Source organism: Salvelinus alpinus, chromosome 4, assembly GCF_045679555.1.
Source record: "Salvelinus alpinus chromosome 4, SLU_Salpinus.1, whole genome shotgun sequence".
Lineage (NCBI taxonomy): Eukaryota > Metazoa > Chordata > Actinopteri > Salmoniformes > Salmonidae > Salvelinus > Salvelinus alpinus.
In genome coordinates, this window is record NC_092089.1 from 54,430,382 (window position 1) to 54,453,471 (window position 23,090).

The following is a 23,090-nucleotide window of genomic DNA, read 5'->3' on the forward strand; positions in this document are numbered from 1 at the left end:
AGTGTTGCCATTTGATGGTTCAGGATCCACTAGTGAGCTGTGGCGGATGCTTTTTAGATCACAACATTAGACTGGATCCTGGCCAGGAACATTGCTTTGGTTTATAGGGTGGATCACACAAATCCTCCACAAGTTGTAGGTATGTCACAGCAGGGAATGATGAGTACTCGCGTGGCATACCCATGTTAAATCTAATTTACGCAGAAAGTGTCCTCACAGTCGTCCGAAGAAGACAATCAGAGATACCTTGGATACATTCAATTACAAACAACGTTAAACAGATTTATTCCATTTAGAAAATGAGATGAGCCTTGATCTTGCTGCCCTGAAAACTTGAATCGTAATTTTTTTCAATGTCACTACTGGGTTTGAGTTATTGCTTGGGTGTGGCCTAACCATGGACTGACCCAATATTACCCTCAAAAGTTCCTCTCAAATCAACAATCAATAAGGCATTTGAATGGTAGATATAACACACTTGAATAAACAGAAAGCAGTCTGCATAGCCATTCAGAATACCTTATGCAACAGTAACTAACGTTAAATTGGCAATACCTGAGAGAGATCCTGTTTTGGAATGCAGAGGAGATTCTATGATAGCTGGGCTGATTAGGAATACTGATTCATGGGGATGCCAGACGAAATGCGAAGGAAATCAGATTAGTCTATGGACACAGTGAGAAGACACTGCATGCTAAACTGCTATTTACACCATACAGCATGGGGATATTTGTATATTCTCATTGCTCATTCCTCTGATCATAGTCATTCATCAATGTCCTATGTGTTGGGAGCCAATGTCAAGGGAGTCAATGGGATGTCACCACTGATTCCCTAGTGTTCCCTCCTTCTCATACTGGTGTCTCAGGTAACACACCTTAGTCTATAGACATTTACGTTCTAGTCACTTAGCAGACACTATTATACAAAGCGACTTATAGTTTGTGTCACGTTCATCGTAAGTAGGAGACCAAGGCGCAGCGTGATATGAATACATACTTTTTAATCAAACGAAGAAACACTAAACAAACTGACAAAATAACAAAACGACCGTGAAGCCAATTACAACTAGTGCTGACATGCAACTACACATAGACAATAACCCACAAAATCTAAATGGAAATGGCAACCTAAATAGGATCCCCAATCAGAGACAACGATAAACAGCTGTCTCTGATTGGGAACCAATTCAGGCCACCATAGACCTATAATAACCTAGATTAACAAACACCCCTAGATATACAAAAAACCCTAGACAGGACAAACAAACATACCCACCCTCGTCACACCCTGACCTGACCAAAATAATACATAAAACATAGAAAACTAAGGTCAGGGAGTGACATTGTGAGATACATATACAGTCAGAAATTATTGGCACCCTTGATAAAGATGAGCAAAAAATATTGAACTATATTGTATGCTCAATTTGTTTTGGAAATTATAGTACTTTATACTAATACCATTGATCAGAGAATTTCTATTGGTTTAACAAATAATGTAAAAAATCTCAAGAAATCGGAGTCAAAATTCAATACTTTGTGCACCCTAGCCTTTTTCTATGTTCATGGTTCATTGAACAAGCATGGGAAACCGTGTTTAAACCTTTTACAATGAAGGTCTGTGAAGTTATTTGAATTTTTACAAATTATATTTGAAAGACAGGGTCCTGAAAAAGGGACGTTTCTTTTTTTGCTGAGTTTAGTAAAAAACTCTCACTCAGCATTCGGTGCCACAATTGTGTATGTGTGTTTGTCTGTGTGAGTATGTGTTTGTGTGCATGTGTGTGTGCGTCCTCAGTATGATACAGCTAACACGATGACAAATGTATCTCATCAAGTGGGCCGTTTATCAGCGAAGGCTCCCTTCCAGCTAATGAAGTCTCAGGGCAAAGGAGCACCTGGCCACTGCATGCATACAAACCAGCATGGATACCCAGCTAGCATATAACGTTGTGAGAACCTGTTTCTTAAAGCTTGGTAACAGCGTTATTTTGCAGCAACCTTCCGATAACATTTCCTACAGGTTTCCTCATGGTTCTATTTAAAGTCATGTTCTCAGAACGTTCAGAGAACATTAAGAAACAACGTTCTTCTGTAGGAATTTCAGTACTTCAGCATAATGTTTTCTGCAGATGTCCTAATTCTACCATAAGCAAGTGAATTTCCATGTGTCCCATCTGTGCTTGGAGTTCAAAACAGTTAACCTAAGCATTATTAAAACTATTATTGAAACGTTCTCAGAACATTATTTAATTACCTTCAAATAACATAACATTTTCGTCCTCAGAACGTTACCAAAACCTCCCAGGAAAACATTCAGGGGACAATAGAAAAAAGTTATTAGAACCTCGCTGTAACCTAAAAATGTACATTCTCAGAACAGCCGAAATGTTAACATGCGTTCTCAGAACGTTTAAAAAAGGAACCAAAATGTGCTAGCTGGGTAAACAGCAAGGCAAGACGAATCACACTGCTCTGTCTCCTTCATCATGCTCCGTTTGGCCCACTCAACAATCACCTCCTTTAAACCCTGTGTTTCTTAGAAAGACTCTGGATGTCATGCTGTACAAATGAATACCAAGGAGCGAATACCAAGGAGCAAAGCTGCTAACTCTATTCCATTCATCAAAGCATTAAAGAGTCAGATTCAGAAGCCACTCGGGGCTTTGACTTTGTGCCCTACTGCCTGTGTTTGTTTTTGTGGTATAGGAGCTGACACACACAGATGATGTCCCTGGCATGCTAGTGTCAGGGAGCTTGACATGCGGGCATTATCCAGCTTGAGTCATGATGTTTGCAGGAACCACTGGCTTGGAAGAGGTAAAGAAGGAGAGAGTATGGTATGATTCAGCCATTGTATAGTTAAGCAATAAGACCCGAGGAGGTGGGGTTTATGGCCGAGTGGTCTTCTTGGGCACTACCAGAGGTGCCTTATGGCTATTATAAACTAGTTACCAATGCAATTAGAACAGTAAATAAGACATTTTGCGTCATAACCGTGCTATATTTAAGCAATAAGTTATGAGGGGGTGTGGTATATGGGCAATATACCACGGCTAAGGGCTCTTTTTATGCAAGACACAATATCCCACGGCTAAAGGCTGCTTGGACACAGCCTTTAGCCGTGGGATATTGGCCAAATACCACAAACCCCCGAGGTGCGTTATTGCTATTATAAACTGGTTACCAATGTAATTAGAGCAGTAAAAATAACTTTTGTCATACCCGTGGTATACGTTCTGATATACCATGGCTGTCAGCCAACCAGCATTCAGGGCTCGAACCACCCAGGTTATAATGTCTGATACACCACGACTTTCAGCCAATCAGCATCCAGGACCCAAACTACCCGGTTTATAATACTGTATATCCATTTGCCTCCAGCTATGTGCCCAATTAATCTACTCAGAAATGTGCACCTCAGCAACATATTAACATTATATTTAATGTCCTTACAGTACATTTCAATGTAAACTGTGTAGAGTAATCAGTCTAAATGGATGAGGAGGGTAGAGATGTACATAGATGGAACCTGTTCTGGGAAAGCCATTTTTAGGATGCTGAGGGATGGTGTTGGGAGGTCAGGTGCTGAGGGGAGAGATGGATTTATTGGTGTCACTAAGGGCCCAGGCAAGAGGGGAGGCTAATATGAAAAGCATCTGAAATGTGTGTGTGTGTGTGTGTGTGTGTGTGTGTGTGTGTGTGTGTGTGTGTGTGTGTGTGTGTGTGTGTGTGTGTGTGTGTGTGTGTGTGTGTGTGTGTGTGTGTGTGTGTGTGTGTGTGTGTGTGTGTGTGTGTGTGTGTGTGTGTGTGTGTGTGTGTGTGTAATGCATGCATTTTTGATAGAGACAGAGAGGGAGAGAGAGAGAGGGAGAGAGAGATGCTTATTTATTTATTTATTAATGCTTATTTATTTTCCCTTTTGTACTTTCACCATTTGTACATCGTTACAACACTGTATATATACATAAAATGACATTTGTAATGTCTTTATTCTTTTGAAACTTCTGTGAGTGTAATGTTTACTGTACATTTTTATTGTTTATTTAACTTTTGTATATTATCTACCTCACTTGCTTTGGCAATGTTAACATATGTTTCCCATGCCAATAAAGCCCCTTGAATTGAATTGAGAGAGAGAGAGATCAAGGGGAAGAGAGAGAGAGTGTGGTGAGAGAGAAAGAAAGGTCTGTGGTGAGATTGGATAGTAATTAAATTCCTATGATATACAAAGGTTACATATTCTGATTGAGAAATATTTTCTAACCGGTAACAATAGTCCTTTTTTTACGTGCAACAATAGTTCAGACTAGTTGTGCTCGTAAATTATGAATTATTCATTAGATGATGAGGCAGAGGGTAATGAGTAGACAGAACTGTACTGTTGCAGTTGGCTTCAAACCCTCCATTTCCTTTTGCATATGTACAGTGCATTCGGAAAGTATTCAGACCCCCTTTTTCCCCCTCATCAATCTACACACAATACCCCATAATGACAAAGCAAAAACTGCAGAGGATGTTAAACCTATTTGTTTGACCGGCCACTGTTTATTTTGTGTTGTCCTGTCGCTCCTGTCGTCTGTTTCATGCTTCCTGTGTACAAAGGTTGCTGAGGTCTGGGGAGGACAAGGTTGGTTGGGGCAGTGGGGCAGCTCTAACCAGGGCATAATTGTACCTGTGTTTATGTATATATTTTTTGTTTTTTTTGGTTGGTGTGATGTTCCGGGGTCCTTGGTGGTCCTTTGTGTTTTTTCAACAGGACAATGACCCAACACACTTCCTGGCAGTGTAAGGGCTATTTGACCAAGAAGGAGAGTGATGGAGTGCTGCGTCAGATGACCTGGCCTACACAATCACCTGAACCTCAACCCAATTGAGATGGTTTGGGATGAGTTGGACCGAAGAGTGAAGGAAAAGCAGCCAACAAGTGCTCAGCATATGTGGGAACTCCCTGTTGGGAGACTGTTGGAAAAGCATTACTCATGAAGCTGGTTGAGAGAATGCCAAGAGTGTGCAAAGACGTCATCAAGGCAAAGGATGGCTACTTTGAAGAATCTCAAATATTAAATATATTTGATTTGTTTAACACTTTTTTGGTTACTACGTGTTATTTAATAGTTTTGATGTCTTCACTACTTTTCTAAAGTGTAGAAAATAGTAAAAATAAAGAAAAAGCCTTGAATGAGTAGGTGTGTCCAAACTTTTGGCTGGTACTGTACATCGAAGAGACTCTCTCCACGGAGACACACTGTGTTCGGTTATTTTGGCACCTCATAACACCCCTCATTATCACCATCTATGCACGCATCCGCTCACTTACACTACTGACTACTGACTACACACACCCTTGTTACTTGAATATAGTTTACTTTATTTAATAAATATATTTTTATTATTCCTTTATCTCTATGTTGTCTCCCTCAGCCTCAAGTCGTCTTGGGTATGACGCTACAAGCTTGGTACACCTGTATTTGGGGAGTTTCTCCCATTCTTCTCTGCAGATCCTCTCAAGCTTTGTCAGGTTGGATGGGGAGCGTCGCTGCACAGATATTTAAAGGTCTCTCGAGAGATGGTCGATTGGGTTCAAGTCCGGGCTCTGGCTGGGCCACTCAACAACATTCAAAGACTTGTCCCAAAGTCACTCCTGCATTGTCTTGGCTGTGTGTTTAGGGTCGTTGTCCTGTTGGAAGGTGAATCTTCGAACCCAGTCTGAGTTCCTGAGTGCTCTGGACCAAATTTTCATCAAGGACCTCTCTGTACTTTGCTCCGTTCATCTTTGCCTCGATCCTGACTAGTCTCCCAGTCCCTGCTGCTGGAAAACATCCCCACAGCATGATGCTGCCACCACTATGCTTCACCATAGAGAAGGTGCCAGGATTCCTCCAGACGTGACGCTTGGCATTCAGGCCAAAGAGTTCAATCTTGCTTTTAATTTACCACAGGTGGATTCCAAGTTGTAGAAACATCTCAAGGATGATCAATGGAAACAGGATGAACCTGAGATCTCATAGCAAAGGGTATGCATACTTACATAAATAAGGTATTTAATTTTTATTATTTTTAATGACATTTGCAAAAATGTCTAAAAACCCTTTTTGCTTTGTCATTATGGGGTATTGTGTGTAGATTGATGAGGATAATTTTTTATTTAATCAATTTTGAAATAAGGCTGCAACGTAACAAACTGTGGAAAAAGTTAAAAGTTCTGAATACTTTCTGAATGCACTGTATATGTGTCACATTGACAAGAACACAAACGCGTATGGCTTCATTTCAAATGATTTCACATGCATGAATAGTATAGCTAAAATTTAGCTGCAACTGACTTCTGTTCTAAATCAGTGTCTACAGCATTTTGGGAGGAACACATAAAGCTACCAATTTCTTAGCTCAGTTTTTCTGTTTTGAGCGTTTCTCTTGGGCTAGCATCCACTGAGAGAACGTCTGCATATCCCCTTGAACCCTGTAAGTGCCTTGATGAATATTTCACTCACTTTCTCACTGCTTTCTTTCCTACTATATATTCTTCTCACCTAGACTCTGTGGCTTCCGCCGCAGAGATAACACTGAGGTAATGGTGGAGGGTGAGGAGCAGGGAACGGAGATAAGGAGTGCCTCAAAGGGCCAGGGAGGAAGATTATTCTGTCACTTCACTGCATTGAGTCTCTAACTTAGCCTGTGGCATCCCATTCATTGAGCATGCTCACTGATCTCCACTGTGTCACAGTGCACAGCAGCAGGCACCTCAAAGACCAAGTGCAGCTGAGCCGAAAAAGTAATGGTCTTTGCCAGTGTAAACACTGGCATTTCAAAACCACTCATGATAAAGATTGAGTGTTAATTACCGTTTGAATTATATTAAGCATGTTACATTAATCAAACAGCCCCTTGTCAAAACACACAAATTAGCAATGATTTGCAATTACTACAGATGATTAATTCAAGATGAACAAGTGCTCTGCTTCGGTATTATAGAGCTGCTGACATGGGAGGTCATTAGTTCATCTAGACCAGGTAACCCATCAATCATTCTTTCAACTTTGTAGAAGCATTTCTGCCAGGTGTGCCTTCAGTGGGAATCTCTTTGCTGCTTTTTAATTGCCTCTTTTTTTATTGAATTTAAAGCACCCAAACTCCAGCAGACCTCTGACTAAATTGACGTTTTTCATGGATTCCATAAGTCAGGAAAGTGTTTCATTAAGCTGTAGTTGAGCAGAACAGGCGTAATAGGCTGTCATGGGGTTTTTGATATCACACATGATAAGGGGTTGCAGGGGTTCCTTTACTTTAAAGAGAGATGTTTTAACAAAAGCCCAGACTTAATTAATTATGCAGTCAGGTAGTCAGTGTTATGATATTCCGGTGACCACTAGACTCTGAAGAATGTTATGTTTTTACCTCAACCCAGAAAGAAACCGACAACTGGTCAGTTTAAGCACAGAGAATTAATCAAAATATTTCTGAGTAACCTCAGGTGGCCAATGGTTGGCAGGAGTTCACCCACAAGGAATTAGGAGATCGTGCCAAGTGTCTTAGAAAATCCACTATCATGTTTGACCCTCCTTTAAACCAAGCCTAGGAAACCATTTCAAAACTGCAGCATATTCAGCCTGGTTAACTTTGTTTTCCATTCACATACTCTATTACTTCAACTTGTTTGCAAAGCAATTTTATCCTATCCCTCTCTCCTTTGACTCGTTTGAAAAGGAGTTTCAGACAGTTTCAGACAGAATTGGGCTGCCCATTTACACAGGCAGCCCAATTCTGATATTTTACCCAATTATTGATCTTTTGACCATTCACATCATATCTTTTGACAATAATTGGGCAAAAGATCAGAATTGGACTGCCTGTTTAAACCTCCAGCCAATTTATAAAAAAATTACAAAATAAATAAAAAGAAGCATTGAGGTTTTGAAAAGCCCAACAGTGAGAGTTAGGCCATTTGTTTGCTATTGTAGTGAATTCAAGGGGTAGCCTCAACCAGGACTCGAATAGCGACTGTCAAGCCAACACTTTAACCGACACTCTTAACTAGCACTTTTATTCCACCTCGCCCTCGTGTACGTGTTGGCAGGCATGCTAGGTATCAACAGCCAATCCAGTAGGAGCTGGAAGCTATAGTGAGCTTCGATTGGGCAATAGCACCGCGATATCGCAGAGTATTTGTATATGAAGTTCACCTCTCCCCAACTTTGGTCCCGCCCTGTTCATGTCCCTAACCCATGCTTGCATCGTCCAATGGTCCTCCTGACCACTTTGCTTCTTCCATTGGAAATTAAGGGTTTTCCGTAGTTTCATCGCCCACATCGTCTTCAGTTAATACATACTTCTAACATCAGTGTAGAAAATTCAAGGGGTACCCCCGACCAGGGCTTGAACCCTGGCCTAGCGACTGTCAAATCAATATCTTAACCATTACGCCAGAACTTCTTCACAAGGTTACTGTTGGTTTAACATTGTTACAATATGTGGTTTCTTCAGCTAATTGTTTTCCATACAATTATGAAGATTTTCCAGGTAGGGCATAGACATTGTTAGGATAAAATGTCACAAAATAAGGCAATATTACCAACACCATTAACACCAGAGATTGGAAACCGAAATACAGTATCTTTGACAGCACTACACATTGATGAAAGTAGATTTTTAGACAGCTAAAAAGAAACAGAACACCTGACGTCTAAACTGATGTTATAATATTTGTATTTTTACATTTGTCATTTAGCAGTATGTATTATCCAAACTGACGATCAGTGTGTTCAACTATGGAATTTCATGATTTAATAAAATAGTCTTAACGCAGACTCAGTGTTATTCTTCTTACCGAATATTATTAAAATTGATCAACCATCTAATACTGCCAAAAACAGCACTCCATGGTCATATGTACAATAAGCGGCATTGTAAGAACATAAAAATCCACTGATCTCATCTACAGCTGAAGTCGGAAGTTTACATACACCTAGGTTGGAGTCGTTCAAACTCGTTTTTCAACCACTCCAAAAATGTCTTGTTAACTAACTATAGTTTTGGCAAGTCGGTTAGGACATCTGCTTTGTGCATGACACAAGTAGTTTTTCCAACAATTGTTTACAGACAGATTATTTCACTTATAATTCACCGTATCACAATTCCAGTGGGTCAGAAGATACCATACACTAAATTGACTGTGCCTTTAAACAGCTTGGAAAATTCCAGAAAATTATGTCATGGCTTTAGAAGCTTCTGATAGGCTAATTGACATAATTTGTACCTGTGGATGTATTTCAAGGCCTACCTTCAAACTCAATGCCTCTTTGCTTAACATCATGGGAAAATCAAAAGAAATCAGCAAAGACCTCAGAAAGAAAATTGTAGACCTCCACAAGTCTGGTTCATCCTTAGGAACAATTTCCAAACGCCTGAAGGTACCACATGCATCTGTACAAACAATAGTACGCAAGTATAAACACCATAGGACCACGCAGCCGTCATAACGCTCAGGAAGGAGACGCGTTCTGTCTCCTAGAGATGAACAAACTTTGGTGTGAAAAGTGCAAATCAGTCCCAGAACAACAGCAAAGGACCTTGTGAAGATGCTGGAGGAAACAGGTCCAAAAGTATCTATATCCACAGTAAAACGATTCCTATATCGACATAACCTGAACGGCCACTCAGCAAGGAAGAAGCCACTGCTACAAAACCGCCATAAAAAAGCCAGACTACGGTTTGCAACTGCACATGGGGACAAAGATTGTACTTTTTGGAGAAATGTCCCCTGGTCTGATGAAAAAAAGAGAGAACTGTTTGGCCATAATGACCATCGTTATGTTTGGATGAAAAAGGGGGAGGCTTGCAAGCCAAAGAACCCCATCCCAACCGTGAGGCACGGGGGTGGCAGCATCATGTTGTGGGGGTGCTTTGCTGCAGGAGGGACTGGTGCACTTCACAAAATAGATGGCATCATGAGGCAAGAAAAAATATGTGGATATATTGAAGCAACATCTCAAGACATCAGTCAGGAAGTTAATGCTTGGTCGCAAATGGGTCTTCCAAATGGACAATGGCCCCAAGCATACTTCCAAAGTTCTGGCAAAATGGCTGAAGGACAACAAAGTCAAGGTATTGGAGTGGCAATCACAAAGCCCTGACCTCAAGCATATAGAAAATTGGTGGGCAGAACTGAAAAAGCGTGTGCGAGCAAGGAGGCCTACAAACCTGACTCAGTTACACCACCCAAGTTAAACAATTTAAAGGCAATGCTACCAAATACTAATTGAGTGTATGTAAACTTCTGACCCACTGGAAATGTGATGAAAGAAATGAAAGCTGAAATATATTATTCTTCCTACTATAATTCTGACATTTCACATTCTTAAAATAAAGTGGTGATCCTAACTGACCTAAGACAGGGAATTTTTACTAGAATTAAATGTCAGGAATTGTGAAAAACTGAGTTTAAATGTATTTGGCTAAGGTGTATGTAAACCTCCGACTTTAACTGTATGTAACGTTATCACCCTGCAACAATTGAGTCTATGTTAAAATCTAAGTTGTTGATTAACGCTACCACCTAGTGGCATAACGATAGTACTTCATTAAAACGTAGGAACCTTTTCTGGTATCAACGGTTTTCTGGGGTCCTTATTCATTGTGGGACACAACAATTAGCTGTGGCTAACTATCTCGCCAGTTATAATTTTATTGGCACTGTGTGCAACAGCATGCAAATTTCGTCGAAAGTTTTGGGTAAGTGTGAGATTTTTACGTCCTTGATAGCTATGTAGCTTATTATCGCCAATTATTAGATAGTGAACTAGCTTGTTGCGCTGGCTAGTGCCAGAAATGTGTTAGCTTGTCAACAGTTAGCATATAGCTAGCAAGCAAAGCCTAGCAATGATTTATGCTGCTCGGTGCTTGTTCTAAATATGAGTGATATAATGTTAGCTACAGCACAAACATACCATTTTTCATGATAGATGGCTGTCCACCTTGTTTGAAGACTGTTAGAGTAGCTAGCTAACGTTAGCTATTAAACTGATCCCTGCCTCATCAGTCGACTAATGAACGCTAGCTAGCTAACACCACAACATAAACTCATTCTGAATCTCACTTTTTCAGTTAAAAGAATATGAGCAAAGATTCCAAGATGAGAGCAACAATCAATCAGAAGTTAACTGAGATGGGTGAACGAGAGCGGTAAGAACATTTCACAAATGTATATTTAATCATTATTAGAAGACCCATCAACTCTATGGTCACTTTTCTTGCTTATTTTGGTTGATCCACAGCTTGAAGGAGTTGCTCAGATCTAAACTCACTGAATGTGGATGGAGGGATCAGCTGAAAGCTTATTGCAAAGGTAAGAGTTACTATCATGTGTGGTGGGGATGTCATGAAATGTGGCTAATGGGAATGATGACTATTACTCAGAGCCATCATGCACCATACAAATCCAACGGGCCCGAAGTACGTGAGGATGACTGGGGTGGTGGTCAGGAGGTAGCCGCGCGTAAATGGCAGAATTTAGCATTTTTCAAACACCTGAAACACCCTTTTCCAACAATCTAGCCATAATCATTACGTGTAATTTTATGTAAAAGTTATATTGATATTTTTCTGCACATCTAAGCATACCTCTTGATCTATCTGTATCATCCTGACTGCTGTTTTACATTTTTTAATTTTAATAAACTGATTATGCTACTCGGTAAATTCTGATGAAAAGATTTAAAGGAATGTGAGTCTTATTCACTACATTTTGTAATTGCTTGCTTTTCTAAAGTCTACCAACCTTGCCAGGATTCATACCATCTAAGATAGTTTTTCGCACTAGCTACTCTAACTTCATTGATAGCCTGAAATGGCTTCTTGGCAGCTAGTTATGAGATTGGGAATATATCTGCTAGCTAAAGCCAACTTCATAAATTGCTAGGTGGCTAGTAGTATTACAGAGAACAACAATATTTTAAACAGAACACATCTGAGGGGCATGTGCACCCTTTGAGCATGACACCTCTGACACTGTAAAACACGCTCTAAGCATCATGCCACTCATCAAGTAGCTGTTTTGCAGATGTCATCAAAGAAAAGGGCTTGGAGCATGTGACTGTCGAGGACCTTGTGGTAGAAATCACCCCTAAAGGAAGAGGTAGTTAGGCCTTTTTGTTGTTGTGTATACAGTCTCTTTTTTCTCATCCCTCTGTTCATTAACTTCCATGAAGAGCATCGACACTACTATCATAACCCGAAGCCGAATACTGTATCTTTATTTCCCCCCTCAGTTCTGGTGCCTGACAGCGTGAAGAAGGAGCTGCTGCAGAGGATAAGAGCCTTCCTGGCTCAGCATGCCACATAATTGAACCAGCGTGATCTTTTTTAAACCCTTTTGCTATCAGATTTGTTATAGAGCGCTTGTTTTCTTTTTGCCATCATGCTGTTATTATTAGTTATGTGACGCAATCTTCCATCATGATTTAGACTTATTCAATTGCTTTGTTCAATGTCCGATTTTTAAGTTCTTTACACGATGCTGTTCTTTACATGATGCAACGATTTAACTTGTCAATAACTATACATTGTATTAGAATACATAACATGCTATGCTGTTTTTACAACACTGACTTTTGTTCTGTGGGTTGTCTTCTTATTTTTAGTTGGTTTGTCATTAGAGAAATGCTTTTAAGAGGGGTTGGTAATAAAGCTGGTTCTGGGTTTTGTAAGAAGTTCAAAGCGATGTTTTGTTTTTGAAAAAAGGCTTGCAATGATACTCAAGCTTTTAGACCGTGTTACAGTCGGTCTGTGTAGATTAACCTATTTAATATTCAATTGAGTATCTGGCCTATAGTTAATCTCATACTAGAGGTACTGTAAAAGAATATGCACAAAGAATTAAATAATTTACTTAAATTCAAGATATGGAGCTGTATGGGCAATTTACCATGGTAACCTAAAATGCACTACAGTGGTGCATTGAATGCTAATAAACAAACATACACTACCGTTCAAACATACACTACCGTTCAAAAGTTTGCGGTCACTTAGAAATGTCCTTGTTTTTGAAAGAAAAGCACATATTCTGTCCATTAATATAACATCAAATTGATCAGAAATACAGTGTAGACATTGTTAATATTGTAAATGACTATTGTAGCTGAAATCGGCTGATTTTTTATGGAATATCACATGGGTGTACAGAGGCCCATTATCAGCAACTATCACTCCTGTGTTAGCCAATCCAAGTTTATCATTTTAAAAGGATAATTGATCATTAGAAAACCTTTTTGCAATTATGTTAGCACAGCAGAAAACTGTTGTCCTGATTAAAGAAGCAATAAAACTGGCCTTCAGACTAGTTGAGTACCTGGAGCATCAGCATTTGTGGGTTCGATTACAGGCTCAAAATGGCCAGAAACAAATAACTTTATTCTGAAACTCATCAGTCTATTCTTGTTCTGAGAAATTAAGGCTATTGCGTGCGAGAAATTGCAAAGAAACTGAAGATCTCGTACAACGCTGTGTACTACTCCCTTCACAGAACAGCGCAAACTGGCCCTAACCAGAATAGAACAAGTGGGAGAACCCCGGTGCACAACTGAGCAAGAGGACAAGTACATTAGAGTGTCTAGTTTGAGAAACAGACACCTCACAAGTCATCAACTGGCAGCTTGATTAAATAGTAAGTGCAAAACACCAGTCTCAACGTCAACAGTGAAGAGGTGACTCCGGGATGCTGGTCATCTAGGCAGAGTTCCTCTGTACAGTGTCTGTGTTCTTTTGCCCATCTTATTTATTTTATTGGCCCGTCTGAGATATGGCGCTTTCTTTGCAACTCTGCTTAGAAGGCCAGCATCCCGGAGTCGCCTCTTCACTGTTGATGTTGAGACTGGTGTTTTACAGGTACAATTTAATGAAGCTGCCAGTTGAGGACTTGTGAGGCGGCTGTTCTCTGTACTTGGATTAGCTAACACAACGTGCCATTGGAACACAGGAGTGATGGTTGCTGATAATGGGCCTCTGTACGCCTATGTAGATATTCTGTAAAAAATCTGTTTCCAGCTACAGTAGTCATTAACAATGTCTACACTGTATTTCTGATCAATTTGATGTTATTTAAATGGACAAAAATGTGCTTTTCTTTCAAAAGTAAGGGCATTTCTAAGTGACCCCAAACTTCTGAACGGTAGTGTACATGTTCCCATAATGACAACCCTGCTGCTGCTTTACTTCCTAGAATAACAGAGTGGTCCTGACGGGGGAGCGATTGGGATGGAGAGGGGGAGATTATGAAAAGATAAACACGAGTGTTCACAGGGAGAGATATAACTCATGTGGATGCACCAAGGGACAAATTGCTTTTACGGAGAGGGTTTTCAGATTGTTCCAAGGTCCTGTGAGTGTAGTGTGTGAAATGAGCAAGTGTTCATATGGGAGACTCCTTGGGTTGACAAGTCCAGACACTAAAGTTATACCATGGTGTGATGGTTAAAGAAAATCTGTAATAAAGCTGGGTCACAACCCCTCTCCACAATGTCCTGGCTGCTACTTTAAATACAATAGACAATTTATTTAAGCCTTTCTAACTCTGAACACAACTGTATACACTTCATGTCACATCTGTAAAATGCATTTTCACAGATAAGCATGTAAGGCTCTGATCTGTTTTGTAGCTTTATAGTTTTGTCAATTCCACAAGATGACTCAGATCACTTTGTTTTGTTGAAACCACTCTTGTTACGGACCAAGAATAGCAAATAGGCTACAGATTTCATTCTGAATGGCTGTGAACCCGTGCAGCGCACCCCTTGGCATGAGTCGCACATTACCAGGTAGTGAGTGAGCCTTTGCACTGGTCACCAACTGAAGACAGACTGCGTGTTTTCTTTGCCCAAGGACCTGCCGTGACATCAGCCCAGGTGACAACATGCTGATATACAGTGCTGCTGGCCCGGGGAGGGGAGGGAGGCTGCCTGCCTGCCTGTAACCCCCCGAGCCCAGAACTCTAGCTGGCTCTTTTAATGGCCAACATCAATCCCCATGTTATCGTCAGGGCAATCTCGCTGGGCCCCCAATATATAAAGGGTTCAACACGCTAGCTGGCCCTGCGCTGCCTATAGAATTACTGGTGAATGATGCATTTATTATCATACAGATTCTATTTACTTTCTCAACTTGCCCTCAACGCTCTGGACCCACACAGTGCTGTTGAAGAGGCCAAGATACTGAACAGTAACCAGATGAAAATATCTGAATGGCTTCTCAAATGAAGAAGGACATAGGCTAGATCATAAAGCTTGAACTGTAAAGACAAAGGTAAAAAAACACCAGATCCACTCAGAGGTCCTGCATACTATTTGGTGGAATCCTGTGTGGCATGTCTGTGGCCTCTGAGAAACCAATCATAGAGCAGAGAGCACCACAAGGCTTGGATGACATCATCTGCACTGATGGAGATATCAAGCAGTGGCTGTGCAGAGTAAGGAAAAAAGACAAAGGAAAATAGTCTGTGCGTGTGTGTGTGGTGTGTAGATATGTTCAGTAATTGGAATCATATCATTTCAGCATGAAAACAGCTGAGTCAATAGTTAATTAAGCCAAAAGTGTGGTCCTGTATATTGAGTCCCTTATGGGCAATGTAGTCTTTTGTCTAACTTGGCAACAAGTAAGTGCCATAAACACATTTCTTACAGTACAAACAGAACTGAGGTACAGTAATATTATTTTAAAAAAGATATTAAAAAAACACACATGACAGCAAGGCAAAGCACATAAGAGAACTGTGAAATTAAATACTCATTTTAACATGGATGACGGAATAGAAAGATATGCTGGTCAATCCAAAATATGTATTATAATCATTTTAACACGCATGCACTTCATTGTTTTACCGTTTATGTGATCTGATTTAACAACTGTAATGTCAATACTCCCTCATAGAAGTTATATAGACTGAGAATGTATAACTTTTCATTACGGAGGTTTGTAATTACATTTGTTGAATCAGATGACATAAATGGTAAAACAATTAAGTGTATGTGTGTTAAAATGATTATAATATAGATTTAGAATGTGTTATCTACTCGGAGTACACCAAACATTAGGAACACCTTCCTAATATTGAATATGGGGATGCTGGGATGCTGGTCTATGTTGACTCCAATGCTTCCCACAGTTGTTAAGTTGCCTGGATGTCCTTTGGGGGCTGGACCTGTTCTTTTTTTCAATGGAAGGTAGGCTTACTAGTATTGCATAAGCATCATAAGCACAGAAAAGGTCCTGGAAGAAATAGTCTAATGTAGATATCCCCCCCGAATCAAAAGGTCACGAACAGTTGCAAACTCCCATGATCCTATACGGTGTTGACTTTCTACAGTATCAGCGTGTGTGAATGCTATGCTCAATGAAATTCTCTTTGAATTCCTTCTCTTAAATTTATGAGATGTGTAACGCGGGTTACAACTCTTTTGGAGCCTATGCTCGTGCTCAATGCCATTTTCATTCTGGCTCTAAGGAAAGAGGGAGAACTTGGCATGGGGTTAACTGCATTCTGAAGGAGTTTTAACCATATTTACACCCTGTTGTGTCTTCTGGGAACCGTTTTCCACACGCTAATGAGGCTAAGGAACGAGGTCCGCTCTGTTATTCCTGGCATGGCCAAGTCCAGTCACAGGCATACCTCTTCTCGCTTTCTCCTCCCACTCAGTAGCCCAGTGCAAATACTAAATAAGAGGAAATACATCATCCCTTTCAATGTTAAAAGCCAAACCCAGGTCTGCCAAAGTTAACACAAAGCAATCTTAGGTAATGATCAGCAAATGTGTATAAAGTTTCATAGAGTATGACAACATAATTCTTGTTTAGCTTATGTTGGCTTCGTCTCAGCTCTTTTGGTAGGTGTGCTCGTGCGCTCGTACACATGTAGGCACACACACACACACACACGCATGCAAGGTTGCGCACTCATAAATATAAACGCTAACACACACAAAGAAATGAGTAGGCGGTATGTAGGCATCACTTCTCTTTTTATAAGCGATTCTAACTGACTAGGCCTAAATTGGTCATTCATTGTTAAAACCTGTGTGAGGTTGCTTCACTTGTTACACCTAATGGATTGGGAAAACTTGTATAACTGTACATTACGGATGAAAAGAGTCAGATTTTCCATTGCTTTAGTACAGTACACATGGGTGGCAAATTGCAATGTTTAGCTACAGTACATTCCATTTCAACTCGATTGATGCAATTATCAATGATTTGCTCAATCTAAAACATTTCATTCAACCATTTTAGTACACTACCTACAGCATAGAAGTGTGCAGATGGAAAAGCTGGGGGGTCTCCGTGCAACAAAACAGAGCTATGGAGAGAAACATATAAACCAGACATTGTTTACACTGTTTCTGATGTAAAGGGCACTTACTGTCATGTCCAATGCTCCAGCTTAATTCGCTGCTGCTCTGGCCTTTGAAGTGTATGCGTGTTCTATTTCCTGACACTACCTCTCTGACTCGCTGATATTGCAACTGGATACCTCATGTTTCCATGTTGGGGCTCTCTCTCTCTCTCTCTGTGCTGATAAAAACCACCAGAGAGAGGCTGCAGCCGGTCGGCCCGGTCGCAGGGATCCTTGGAGGCCCCCATGCGTCCCAGACAACGCTGCGGGGGATTACAGCACACCCTGGCAGCAGAATGGTTTCACTTAAGAATTTCAGTAATCACTTTTAGGAGTGTAATATATTGCTGACCTTTGGCAGCGACACACGACCCCCGCTCCCCACAGCGACGTGATCAAAGGAAGCGGCAGTGGCTATGCAAACAGCCGCTATCAGTGGAACCCTATTTCTCTCTCTCCTTCTCTCTCTCACTTTTTCTGTTTCTCTCGGGCTTTCTCTCCCCCCCCGCCCCCCCCCCCCCCCCCCCCTGCCCCTGCACTAATTTACAGGCCGGATCATGACTTGAGGAGGGGAAAGGGAATGGAGGAGGGGTGGGAGCAGTAGGCCCTGATCCACTGCCTCCACTGCCTGCAACAGTCTAGTTATCATCATGGGAAAACCCTAGTGGGTCGTCTCCTCTCAGCTGGAGCAGGCAAACACCCTGGCCTGCCCCGTGCTCCCAGACAACAGCAGCAGCCAAAGCATGTGAGTGTGAGTGCAGCGGAGTAATCTGGGCCATAACAGTAGCCAGGAGGCTTTATGTGGTTCCCTAAATCACAGGAGGGTCTGACAGAGCAGAGGGAGCGAGATAGAGGGACAGAGAGACAGGGAGGGAGAGAGAGAGAGAGGATATGGGTTTCTATAGCAACAATTAAAGTGAATACTGGTATGCAACCAGGAGATGTGCAACACCATATACATCATAGTCAATGTTAATCACATAGGATACAGTATATCAATTCATTGATTCATGGAGTGCTATTTACTTTACTACTCGGTAATACAGCGTAGGATTCGGATCTTTCTGACTGTATTGTTCTTGCATGGAGTTGCATTGTTGATGTCCATGTTTTAACAGCTTATATTACCCAGCTGAAACTATGGCATTTTCATGGACTACTTTATTGCCATATCCTCAAGAAAGCAACGTAACATTTAAATCAATTATGAACATAACATTTCAATCAATTGTGAATGGGACATGTCTGTAAACAATGCTTGATGAAAAACAGACGTTGTAATTGTCAGAGAACAATGTCAACATGTTGACCTTCTACTTTTAAGATAAATGTTTTTCTGCCACGCTGTTAAGATTTGTGAGACATCTGTTTATGCTAATTTGAGCTCTACTGTGGAACTCACACTGCTTTTAAGCCAATTTGGTGTTTTGCTGTTTTTGGCAGACAACTATTTGTTTGATTCCAAGGAACACACATTAATGTCTTGGTACATTATGTCTCAATACCAATTACAAAGCCGTTGAAAACAAATGCTTAGAACTGACACCAAAGTATCAACTACCCATTTCAACCAGTTGATGGCGATGCATAACAGATAACACGCAGAGACTGTCTTGCAATGATATGTGTGGAGAGGTCCAGTCATATTACTATGGTTAAACACACAGCTACTAACTAGCTTTTCCTTTTCTGGCACTCATTGAGATTACATCGAATACATCTGAGTGCCCCTAAATCGGACATTCAAGCTTTAAGAACAAGCCAAACACTTTACAGTACGACTGCTATGGTTAACTGTCTACTTTAACTGTCTACTTGCAATTTTTAAATATCATGACTAGCGTCAAATGTCTCTTTTCCAGAATATGTCACATTTTGGTTTTGCTTGCGAATACGTGTGTGTGTGTGTCCTTCAACCCTGAACAGCATCCCTCTATGTACTACAATCATTCATCAGATCCAAAAACAATGCGATGCTTAGGTAGACACAGTTTATTGGATGGCATGACTAGGAGTGTTTATTTGACTCATTTGATTACAATGTGTGCCGTGTCATTAAATGACTGCAGGATGTCCTGTGCTTTTATGAGGTTCTTAGACAAGCTTGGGGGGGAAAAAGAAACGCTTCCTGGTTCCTACTACCACATGTTATGTCTGTCCTTGAAACAACAGGGAAGGATCCAAACAAAAACACACTTGGTTGGACTGCGGTTATGGCCTTGTTTACTCTCCCTTTCAAACCCCAGGTCAACGCAGGTCAACGTGGTTGGAAGGAGATCGAACAACAATTATGTGATATTTTATTCATTTAGCATCTTGACTAGAATTCAAGTCAACACTGTGGTAATGTCACTCCTGTCTTTAATCATTATCATATATTCCTGACCACCGCTAATCAGCTGATAAGATTCCAGTGTATAGTGAGGTAACTGGAGGAAAAGCACCTGCAATAAAAGTCTCTGGCCTCTAGGAGGTGTGTGTGTGTGTGTTTTACGGCCCTGCTGTGAAGCCATTGACGGGCACGGTGCAATAAGCCAGATATCTCAACACGTGCCATAGCATTACCGTAACACAGCCTGGAGGCAGCTGATGTTGTTGACAGTGACGGTGTTGAGTACCCACGATTAGGTATACTGTTTTACACTCTCTATTATCATTATCATCTCTAGAATCATTATCATCAGTCAGCGTCATTATCAGGTAGTGGATGAGTTGAATTTGCCCTGTATCAAAACCCTCTGAGCACCTGGAAGACCCCCATCAACGTCTATTCCACTTTGGTTCAATGTAGTTTCAATGAAATTAAGTTGAAACAATGTTTATATGATGCCCAGTGGGGCGTCATATAAACGCAATCCATTATCATCATCTTCGTTGTTGTGATGGTCCTCCTCCAAGCCCTCCAGCTCCTGTCACATCCCTGGAGCCCTGAGTGAACGTTTGTCCCCATGTGTGTGTCGAGTTGAGTGGCTGGCTGAATCAGCTGAGCCTCATGTGGCTGGCCTGGCCGTGCTCCCCATGACCCAGCAGGGCTAAGCCACTAGCCGCCTAGCACCTAACACACATACCTGATGCTTTATTCCCATGCCCAGACAGATTGCATCTCAGCAATACAAATCAGGGCAAAATGTACTACTATACTGTGCTGTACTGTAACAGCCTAACCCGAGATACAATACACGTCCTGCATAAGACGAACATGTTCATACAAAGTCACAGGAACAGAGACGAAGTGATCAAAGACACGCAGACATGCATTTGCATACCCAGATATTGTAGACCGAAGAAGCCTTCACATCCATAACAAATCCTCAAAGCACACTCACACACGCATGTTGACATATATTTGGATGGGTCTTGTCCTGGAGGCAGAACTGAGTGATTTCCGCTAGATGGGCCAGCTGCAAAGTCAAAATTGGCCATATTGTAAAAATGCATGAAAACAAAAGTTTGCTTTTTGGTCTTAATTTAAGGTCAGGGTTAGTCATTCAAATCAAATGTTATTTGTCTCATGCGCCAAATACAGCAGGTATTTGTGAAATGCTTACTAACAAGCCCTTAACCAACCGGTACCAAGTCAATGTGTGGGGGTAGAGGTTAGTTGAGGTCATTTGTACATGTAAGTATGTGTAATGTGACTATGCATAGATAATAAACAGCGAGTAGCAGCAGTGTAAAAACAAAGGGGGCGGGTGTTGTGAATGTAAATAGTCTGGGTGGCCATTTAAGGTTAGCAGTGTGGTTAAGGTTAGTTAGGGTTAAGATTAGGATTTGGTTTAAAATCAGATTTTATGACTTTGTGGCTGTGCCAGCTAGTGACCCAGCCAGGTTACTCGTGATACAAGTCAGTAATCGACGTCCATCCATGTCTGAGATAGGACGTGGAAACTGCCACTAGGGGCAACAATGAATGCTGTTACCATCAAGTAGGTTTCGGTTTTGCTAGGGCATTGCGGACGAGGATGGCAGATTGGCGTAAGCATCTATCTCTGATTCAAAAGGTTGAAAGTTTGAATCCAGCGATAGAAAGTTGTTTTAGATCTTTTATTCGACCCTTTCCTAAACCTTAACACTTACCTTAACCATTCGGACTTAATGCCTAACCTTAAAAAATCTGAGTTGACACTTTGAAATTTGACGTTTGGAACAACTCGGTAGAGTGACCACTCTCCAGAGCTGCTTCCAGAACAAGATTAATGAGGAAAAAACACTAACCTGCCTCACACACACTCACTCAGGCAGACATACACACCCTTCCCTCCAGACTGCCGTCACAGCGATCCAAGCACAGCTGTCAAAACGCTGGTACTTCCAACACAACAATGGTGAGCCGAGGAGCAGGGAGGGAGGGCTGGGAGAGGGAAAGACAGAGACAGAGAGAGAGAGACACACACAGAGAGAGACAGAGAGAGTGTGAGAGATAGAGAGAGAGAGAGAGAGAGAGAGAGAGAGAGAGAGAGAGAGAGAGAGAGAGAGAGAGAGAGAGAGAGAGAGAGAGAGAGAGAGAGAGAGAGAGAGAGAGAGAGAGAGAGAGAGAGAGAGAGAGAGAGAGAGAGAGAGGGATACAGACAAACACAGAGAGAAAGAAAGAGAGAGAGAGACAAACAAACACAGAGTGAAAGATAGAGAGAAAGACAGAGAAAGAGAAACAAAGGAAAGAGAGGGAAATAGAGGGGGAAATGGCCCAGCCTCACATCAGCAGAGTGGAGGTTTCTATGTGACATGTGAACTGACAACACAAGAGCTCTCAGACACTCTGGAGTAGAATAGGCCTCACTGGGCTGGGGCGCTCCACTCTTCCTACTCTCCTCTCTGCTCTCTCTCTTTTTATTGAGTCACGATCGCCCAGCATTCTCACAACAGCTCCGGGAGTAGACCTCCGCCCGACACACCACACATAGATTATGTGAATCTGGCCTACAGCATGCCTGCACTCTGCACAGACATAATAAGTGATTTCTCAGAATCAGGTCACATCAAATAAGGGAGGTATTTTAGGACGCCCACCCTGTTCCATCCTCTAGAGATTGTAGGAGAGACAGTCTGCAAAAATTATACCCTTGGATTAAATAAAAACATTATCAAACGCTAGGTATAATAGGTTACTTTTGTGTGCTATTGTTAAAATGGTATCATAGAATCTACAATAAAGAGATACGTTTTATCTTAAGTTCATCTGGGTCTGAGATATTGGAGATAAGTCTGATACTGATAAGGTTTTGACCTTGCGTGGACTTACAGTTCATCAGTGGGCAACCATGCAAGCATTCCATGGGCGTTCATTGTGAGACAAAATTATTTATTGACATGAGGTGGCTGCACTACTACATACTGTACATGCTAGGGTTGGGGTCAATTCCTTTTCAATTCAGGAAGTAAACTGAATTTTCCTCATTGGAAAGCAATGAATTGGAATTTCAGTTTACTGATTTGGGAATGAATCCCTGATAAATAAATCGTTTATTTTATTTTACCTTTTTTAACTAGGAAAGTCAGTTAAGAACAAATTCTTATTTTCAACGGCAGCCTAGAAACAGTGGGTTAGCTGCCCTGTTCAGGGGCAGAACAACATATTTTTACCTTGTCAGCTCAGGGATTTGATCTCGCAACCTTTTGGTTAGCTAGTCCAATGCTCTAACCACTAGGCTACCTGCCGCCCCATAGTTTAGCTTGCATAGCTTGCGGTAACTTTTATACTTGAATAACTTTAA

General features: G+C 41.2%; 1 protein-coding gene across 1 annotated transcript; it reads left to right on the plus strand.

Annotated features, from left to right (window-relative positions):
* The first annotated feature begins 10,560 nt into the window (after positions 1 to 10,560).
* LOC139573962 (transcription and mRNA export factor ENY2-2-like) lies at positions 10,561 to 12,716 on the plus strand. The gene is made up of 5 exons (XM_071397982.1): positions 10,561 to 10,733; positions 11,106 to 11,183; positions 11,276 to 11,346; positions 12,061 to 12,135; positions 12,269 to 12,716. Exons 2-5 carry the CDS (start codon positions 11,116 to 11,118, stop codon positions 12,340 to 12,342), a joined length of 288 nt encoding a protein of 95 aa, XP_071254083.1. The 5' UTR covers positions 10,561 to 10,733; positions 11,106 to 11,115; the 3' UTR covers positions 12,343 to 12,716.
* The last annotated feature ends 10,374 nt before the right edge of the window (positions 12,717 to 23,090 follow it).